The 8363-nt window shown below is 43.1% G+C and overlaps 1 protein-coding gene across 2 annotated transcripts in view; it reads right to left on the bottom strand.

The window, feature by feature from the left end:
- Window positions 1–992: 992 nt before the first annotated feature.
- The window catches only part of LY96 (lymphocyte antigen 96), a 24999-nt gene continuing 17628 nt past the window's right edge, over window positions 993–8363 (bottom strand). For both annotated transcript variants that reach the window (XM_019549364.1, XM_019549355.1), the window contains 3 exons: window positions 7312–7440; window positions 3580–3632; window positions 993–1488 (listed from right to left, as the gene is read on the bottom strand). In XM_019549364.1, coding sequence (XP_019404909.1) covers window positions 1399–1488; window positions 3580–3632; window positions 7312–7440 — 272 coding nt within the window. In that variant the 3' untranslated portion in view covers window positions 993–1398. The remainder of the gene's footprint in view (window positions 1489–3579; window positions 3633–7311; window positions 7441–8363) is intronic.

Raw genomic sequence — 8363 nt, 5'->3', positions numbered from 1 at the left:
CAAGGTCATAGCTTCATGCTGCATTCGCTGAATCAAGGCTTCCCCCTTCCTGCCTCTTCCACAGCTCTCTGGCTGGACAGAAAAAGACAGAAAACCACTTGCATCAAAATAAAAAGCGTGAAGATGACATTAAGTCTCTTCACCATACACACACACTCTCTCCCGCTTTGCTTGGAAGTACAGTATTTGGAACTAAGGCTGCAAACAGAGTCACCTTTGTGCTGCCATATGTGGTTGTCTCCTTCTGTAAGGGCATTTCCAGGGTACACAAAATCTGGCTCCTGAAACCCCTGGAGTGACTGCCCGGGTTTCCCTGTTTACCGAAGTGTGTCCAGGGTATCTAACTTGAGCCACGCCATTGCAACCTGAGAAACCCAAAGTCCTCCCATTTGCAGAGATGCACTCCTAATGTTGTCCTGCAGGATCAGGCCACTGGTACTCCTGGGAGCGGCAGGGGCCTGACCCTCCAGGCTCATATGAGTGACATTTGTCTCACTCAGTAAAGTGGATCAGCTGTGCCAAGACACATCCTGGCACAGTTCTGCTTCATTTGGTGACATCTGTTTATAGACTCAAAAAAATCTGTGGCCCACCAAAACATTCAAGGCAGATCAGCTGATACTGAGGAAGATTGTTTGGATAACCTTTGCCACCATAACCCACACAGGAGTTGGGACTATAGGCAAGCCTACAGAAACCCCTTGTGGGTCTGTACTCAGGTTCCTGGATTGATATAATGCAGCTCTACTAAAACATGTTAGTTGTGAACACAACTTCCCACTGGATGCTAACTTCAACAACTGATGCCATATAACTAAAGAACCCATAACTCATGTCTTGGCAAGTTCACTATTATACGTGACGGAGCAGAAAAGAGCACCTGATGAGGATTAACTATTATAAACAGGGTGAGGGAATCAAGAAAACAAAAACACTGTATCTCAGTGGATTTAACAGAAAAAACTAGTAGTGAAGATGGAAAACAAGGATTTTGGAGCCATGCAGTATTTTGTTTCATACCAAGTGCTGTCAAAAATTGCTGTTATAGCTTATCACAACCTGAAATACTCATTCTTCATAACATAGGCGGTACCACAGAAATGCATTTGTTACTGTAAAACCATTTAGTATTAATTCTGTGTATTAATCAGCGTACCTAATATTCACACAGATTTTGCCCAGACTAACTGAACATTTGATTACAGGAATGATACGAACAGATGAAACTGTCCATGTTCCATATAACACTGCATACAATTTATCTTATACTCCTATCCAAGAAAAATGAATGGTGCTATTATTTCACTGGTTGAATCCCAGTGGCTTGCTTGTTCTGTCCAGTTCCTTGCTTCTGCAATCCTGAAGTGATCTGAAACAACCTTGACATTCATAAACCTCTCATTTATATAGCATGGTTAAATTCAAACAGATGAGCAAGTTTTCCTCAAAATAATTAGAGAATCCTCTTAGTAGAACTGTATATTCTCCCTAAAAAGAAAAAGAAAACAAAAGATAGCATATAGTATTGGTGTTGCTTTTTGGTCCAAATGGCCAGTTGTGATTTAGGGACTTCAAGTTGCTTCCAGATGATTATATCTATCAGTCATCTTTGCAAGTTCTGGTTCTCAGTGCTCCAAATTCTTTGTAACTTTCCCAGCCCTATCAGCCCTGCCCTCTCCAGATTAGCCTCTGCAGTCCCTGAAGCGCTTATGAGTTCTTCATGCCCCTTTCCCAGGTTTGGTGGAAGAAGGGTTCCTTCCTCTTCCAGCCAGATAGTGCTGTGAACAGAGAGGAGCACAAAATAGCTTTGCCAATGCAAGGAAGGGAAAGGAGCAGGACGACTTGGCACTGCTGGGCTCTTTCTGTTCCCTTCCCTTCTCTTGAAACGCTGTTGGTTCCTTAGCAGAGGGGAAGAGAACTCAGGTTCCTACAGCAATCCTAATTAGCTTCTCTTCCTCTGGAAGTGGGTGTCACAGGATAGGGTCCCTAAGGATGACCATGTTACCCCTAAAGCCCCTTGACCATACCAGTTTAGCCTGATGGGCACCCTTGGTTCTTGCCTGCCATGTCTTGATGTATTTTTATAATATAGGGAGGCTGCCTTCATGTCCTGTTGGACACAGTCTTGATGGATTTCTCTGAACCCTGTAGGGCCCATTTTAAAATGGGTGTTTCAGGGCATCCTAGCCTTATGGGCTATATACATGGCTCCAACCACCTCTTTACCACACCCCAAGCCTCGCAGATAGTACCGACGTTGTCCAGTCTAAGTCTTGTTGTAATGTGTCCCCCTTGTCCTCCATGGGCTCTGTGCAGCCCTGCCTGCCTCTGCACCTCACTGGTGCCTGGGATCTCCACACCCCTGCAAAGTGCCACGCCCTCTCTGGTGCCAGGGTCTGTGCCCCCCAGATGCTGCACCCTCTCTGGCACCAGGGTCGCTATACTGCAGTGGGCCCCCAGTGAGGGCTCCCCCTTCCCCAAATAGCCTCACCCAAACCACTGGTGTTATGGAACAACAAACAAAACACGCTGGGCTATAACATAATACAAAAGACAAGGGTGTACTCTGCCCCTTTAAAAGCATCATACTGCACCCCCCACACGAAGTCTCTAATGAGCAACGGTGCCTGCAGAGCTTATGGAGCCCCATTAGCCCTGGGTGCACCATATTAAGCAATTGCTGCATCACTAGGCACCTCCTTCCTAGAGGCTCCTTCCCCTCTGGCTGCCAACAGGGAACTGACCTCCTGGCCTCTGGCCTGGGGTTTATACACAAGCCAGGCTCTGCCCCTTCTGGTCAGCTGACCGCTGGCAGGTATGGGCCCACTAGCTCATTCTGGCTGCCCTGGTAACCAGCAGTTGGGGATCCCAACTCACTGCCTGGGATCTCCCCCTAGCAGCTCCAGCCCTTAAAAAAGAGTGGGATACCTTAGTCCCCTGTGACAATGGGAAAGCGGGGAAAGCACCCACATCATAGCTGGAAGTTCCCTAAGGGTATACTAAAAATGTGCAACCCTCAGGGATCTCAGTGAAATGTTATTTCTTGCATCCAAAACCCAACACACCTTAAGGTTTTAAAGCACTGGAGTCAAGGAAAGGAAACAAACAAAAGTTTTCAGTGTAAAAATAGGCATCTTGAGAAAGGGGGAATAGCTTTGTGGATAGGAAACCTGAAAGGAAAGAGAAGATGAAAAATGGGAGCAGAGAAGACCTGAGGTGAGAAGGATAGGAGAATTTATTTGTGGAGACATGGAAAAAACATATGGAAAATGTTTTTTCTGGGAATCACAGTTCACAATCACGGTACCCATTGCCAGTAGGATAAATATATATATATATATTGCATTTTATTTGCTACTTCACCTGTAATTAACTAAAACAAATTTTACAGAAAGCTTTATATAAAGGAATAACTCAAGTTTATCTGTTATTCAAGTGTAGTCATTTCTGGGAACAGAAAACTTCCTTACTGATTTTTATTCTTGTTGTTCTGTACAATTTTGGTGATTTTTTTTAAATACACGTAAGTAAACTATTTACTATTTTTAATGCTTTATACAAATTTTAGGAAATTCCTACCTTCTCCAATTCCATGGTTAAACCTCGGATGTTAATTGTTGTATTGATCGTTTCTGTAAAATAGTAATAGTTGTAACAGAAGTGGCTATTTACTCTTGGTTCTTAATTACAACAGAGTAAATTTAACCAATCGAGGCTCAAACTTTTTAACAACTTCAGACAAAATTGGATTGAAACCTTATTGTCCTGTCCTGAAATATATTTTCTTTCAAATATATTAATTTAAAATAGTGAATGCTTCTGAGCAGTTCTTCTGGCCTGTGTTTAGTGGATTGAAGATAATTAATGTATACCTCTCACATTTAAGTGACAATTCATAAACCAATCCCTGCTAGTTAACTAATTTGTCTCTTAGATCAGTGGAAGCTAACCTTTTTGGCAGGCATGCCACAAATTAGCCTTGCACCCTCTCCAAGTAAAACCCCAATCCCCTTCCATTGCCTCACCTGTTGCTCTGCTTTTTGCTGTATATTTCTTAAGTAACTTGCTGCTCTGCTTTCTGCTTCCTTCCCCGTGGTCCCTTGGCCCATCTGCTGTTCTGCTTTCTGTTTCCTGCCCTATCTGCCACTATCCTGATCTGCTGCATGCTACATACAGAGGCTGCCCATGCCAGTTGTGCCACACGTGCCAGCAGTTGGCTACCCCTGTTTTTGAACCTCAGTTTCAAATTCCTTTTAGTCTTCCAGGCCAGGGATAGACATTGAAAAACTCAAGCCTGAATTGATTCAATATTTGCAGGTTACTCTAACCTGCAGAGATTGATCTGATATGCAAGTGAACAGACATTCACTTTTGATTCAGGAAATGCAGGCACATGCCTGCAGTGGCTCAGGCTAAAAGCCGGGGTGCACTAGAGGGAGACATCTCTTCCCTTCTATAGTGCTGAGCTGAGGGAGGGCCTGGCAGGACACTATGATTAGGGAACAGTTTAAACCCCCACTTTCGTCTGTACCGTCCCCAGCTGGGGTGTGCCTGGAGGAGGAGGGGGAAGCAGCCCTCACCAGGTTCACCCCCCATCTCCCTCCCCAACTCAGTGCTCAAGGGGAGGTAGTGTTGCCAGACCCAGGCCCCCAGCTAGCACTCTGAGGCAAAGGGTGGGGGAAGGAGGACTGCTTGTGTGGAGTGTATGCATTTGTTGATGATACTGAGATTTTCAATCCTCCTTTCCCTGTTTCTTCATACTGTGTGCAGCAAACTGACAGGCACTGCATTCATTGCAAACCTATCAGCCCATCAAGAAAACAAAGCCTCTCTCTCATTAGTTCAAGCTCTTCTTAAACAGCTTTTTGCAAAGCATTTTTAAGGAAGAACAGAGGAACATTACCAGCTGACCTGTTGATTAGCTCCAAAAAGCCCTGCACAGACACTGTTCTATCTGCCTTTGTTCCAGTGAAGTTGGGGGCACACACACATAGATACTTCTCAGCATTAGCTAGCATGGGGGTGGTGTGACCATGACCAAATGCTGGCTGGGGCCCATACTGTGGGAGAGGAAGGATCCCTGCTTGAGCAGCAAGTGGCAAGGGAAGGGTGGGGCAGGGGAGAGCCAGGCAGGCGCTGTTGTCTCCCAGCTACAGTCTCCACCTCCTTCTCAGCCCACTGGAGCTCCAGCTAGGGAGGAGAGGTCGGGGCCAGCCCTGCTCTCTGGAGCAGACAGCCCAGCCCATGGCAGAAAAGCATACTGGGATGCTGGGGGACTTTGATTTAACTTAAACCAGGAAGGGGTCTGGGACATGAGTTCCATAAACTGGTTTGACTCAAATCAGTTAAGTCTGATACTACATTCAACCAGGTTTATCTTAAATCAGTTTCAGCCATTTTGAAACTGGTTTATGTGCACTGAACTTATGTTCTGTTACAGGTTTAAACCAGTTTCTGATCACTTAAACTGGTTTATGTGTAACTTCTGTCCCTAGCCTCAGTAATACCACATTTAACCTTGTTTATTTCCTTCTCCCACATTGTTCCTCAATGTTCCTTTATACCTTGAATTGGCAACTTATGGCCCACAGGCCAGATCCAATCCACAGAGCCAGCTACCAACTGTGAGTGGGTCCTAGTGGCCACCCAACTGCTTGTGACCGGGGATGGGTCATGCTAGCCCGTAGCCAGAAAATACTGCTTATCACCAATTTATACCATCTTTTTGGAATGTAAAGTGAACCATAAGGTCATTACCTCACCTCCTCAAGACTCATTGCAATGCTTTCAAGAAATTGGACATAACAGCAGATTGCTTGAGCTTTAGTTCAGTCTAGCTGACATTTATATAAAGACAGGGAAAAGGTTGATTGTATACTATAACACTTATTTCCATCTTATGTTGCTTGTAGTCCTATATCTTAAATTGGCTGGTTCTGGGATCTTACCATGTCCTAGTACATTTTGTACCTAATATAATAATTATAATAATGAATTGCATGTGGTTGGGAAAGGTATCTTTAAATCCTGTCCTCCTACCTCCCCCCGCCTGCAACATTACATTGCAGAAGAGAGTGCCAAGCTGCTTTTGTGCCTGGTCTGTGTACTATTGCTAAAATTTTTCAGAAGTTTCAGGAGGGTAAGCTGTCCCAACCAACAGGAACTCGGGAGTTATTAGGGTCCCTTAGTTTAGGATTAACATGTCACTTTACAAATGTTAATAACAGTTGTCATATTTATTTTGTGAGGTAAGTAAATGTATTTATCCCCATTCTATGGATGTAGAAATTGCAGTGTGAGGTTAAAGGTTTAAGGTTAAAACTTTCAAACTGGAACATTCTTTGGTATATACACAAAATGGAGGTGATATTTAGAGTTGCTGAGCACCTGAATCAGAGGTGCAGGCTCTTAGCAATTCTGGATGTTTGTTCCCTAAATGGAGGTGCTCAAGTTTGAAAACTTTGGCCTTTCTGATTTGATCTAAATCACAGAAAGAATCTGTGGTAGAGTTTGGATTAGTTGCTTATTCTCAGTCCCTGGCTTAGTCTCTGAAGAATGCTGCCTCACATGCTTCTGGGACCAGAGGTGACTATGGCTACTCAGCAGAGGATGGCTTAGCTGCCAAGAACCAGCTGACATGAGTCTGTCATAACTAATACTGACAATAGAAGTCTGAGCAGAAGTTTCCACTTCTAGATTCCCCAGCAAAAGCTAGTTCTGATTAGCGTTGTCTTGCATCATGACCTAGAACACTTCATAGACAAATATCCTTGTGCAAATAGTTATTTTCCTTAGAGTAATGTCTACACTACTATTTAAAATGACTCCTGGAACTACTTTTTAGCTCAAATCCATAAATTATTTACATCACAAACTCCTTGGCTCATCTCAAGGCAGCAGTCCTCTACCTGCTTTTCCCTCTTTTGTTCTTTAAGTGCAGCAGAACATAGCACAGAAAGTATACCACCAGTCCTTCTGTACCCCACTTTCTGTTTCAACCATCTATAACTAGAAAGAACCAAAAATAGACAAGTAGAGGGACTTAATCTGAGCTGCCAATTGTTTTTCTTCTAGGATTCAGTCTATCTACCATTTGTTCCTTGTGGACTCTCCATCTACTGCTGCATAAGATAATGTAGATAGAGAAGGGCACTTAATGTGAGTGGGAGCAGTTGCCCAAATTTAAGGTGTAAATATGCCCTAAGAAACCTGATAATAAGACCAGTGTTTAAGATGCATCATAGCTAATCTCATTTGTCCCCAATAAACAGACTACATGGCAAAGGAGAACTACCATATATTTCTGTTTACCTCCTTTCAAAGTGCCACAAAATGAATAGTCATCATCAATTCCAGTGCAAATAATTTGTTTCCAATCTAATGCCTTTGCATCCAGATACCATAAACTCAGATTTATCTTTAGAAAGATGATGTCACTCCCTAATAAAAAAAACAGAAAATGGATAAATTGGTAAAAAATTACACAAACACAATTTTCATGAAAACAGTTTTTCATCAGTATTTCCTTGGCAAATGTATTCGTTTGCTTTTGCAACCTTCTCCCTCTAACCAAAAGCACAAATGTTTTCAGCAAAAATTGATACTTTCACTTAAATCAGTTGTAAAGACTTTTTCCATCCCAAAATGTTTAAAAAGTTTGCCCTGCAATCAAGAATGAGATAGATGCAGGATATGTCTACACATGCTGAAATCACATCTCTTGAGCGTAATACATATGTGAAACTAATTGGCAGGGGTACTGATAAGAGAATAAATCTGTCCAGGATCCTAGGCAAGTACTAGACAGTTGAAACCTATGCTGCTGCTACCAATAATTCAACTAATTCAGGTATGACTGTATGAACCACAGTCATACTTCTGGTTTGTAGTTTAGACCTGAGGTGTTCTATTGGAGTCAGTTAACAGCATTTTCCGAAAAGAAGCCTTGGGTTGATTACAGTCAGATATTTTAACGTAAACTCCATCTACTCTAGCGTTTTAAAATCTGAGAATTAAAATGCAATTGCTAACATTTTTTTAACTATAATCTATATTTCTAATCTAGGTAGAGCCATAGGGAATGTTGCAAAAATCTCAGAAAGCTAGGAATGGAAAGTCTCCATCATAATCTCTTTTAAGTGTCTGCCAGAGCATAGTTTTTTTCCCTACAGGTAGGCACTCCATCTGTAGGTGGTGCAGGGTCACTTGGAAGAACTGGATGCCTTTAAGTCGGCAGGCCCGGATGAGCTCCATCCGAGGGTACTGAAGGCACTGGCCGACATCATTGCAGAGCCACTGGCGGGAATATTTGAACGCTCGTGGCGCACGGGTCAAGTCCCGGAGGACTGGAAAAGGGCCAATGT

This window comes from Crocodylus porosus, unplaced genomic scaffold (assembly GCF_001723895.1).
Source record: "Crocodylus porosus isolate Cpor-Errol unplaced genomic scaffold, CroPor_comp1, whole genome shotgun sequence".
NCBI lineage: Eukaryota > Metazoa > Chordata > Crocodylia > Crocodylidae > Crocodylus > Crocodylus porosus.
The sequence above is the reverse complement of the archived record's forward strand: the minus strand, read 5'-3'. Positions and strand labels throughout refer to the sequence as shown.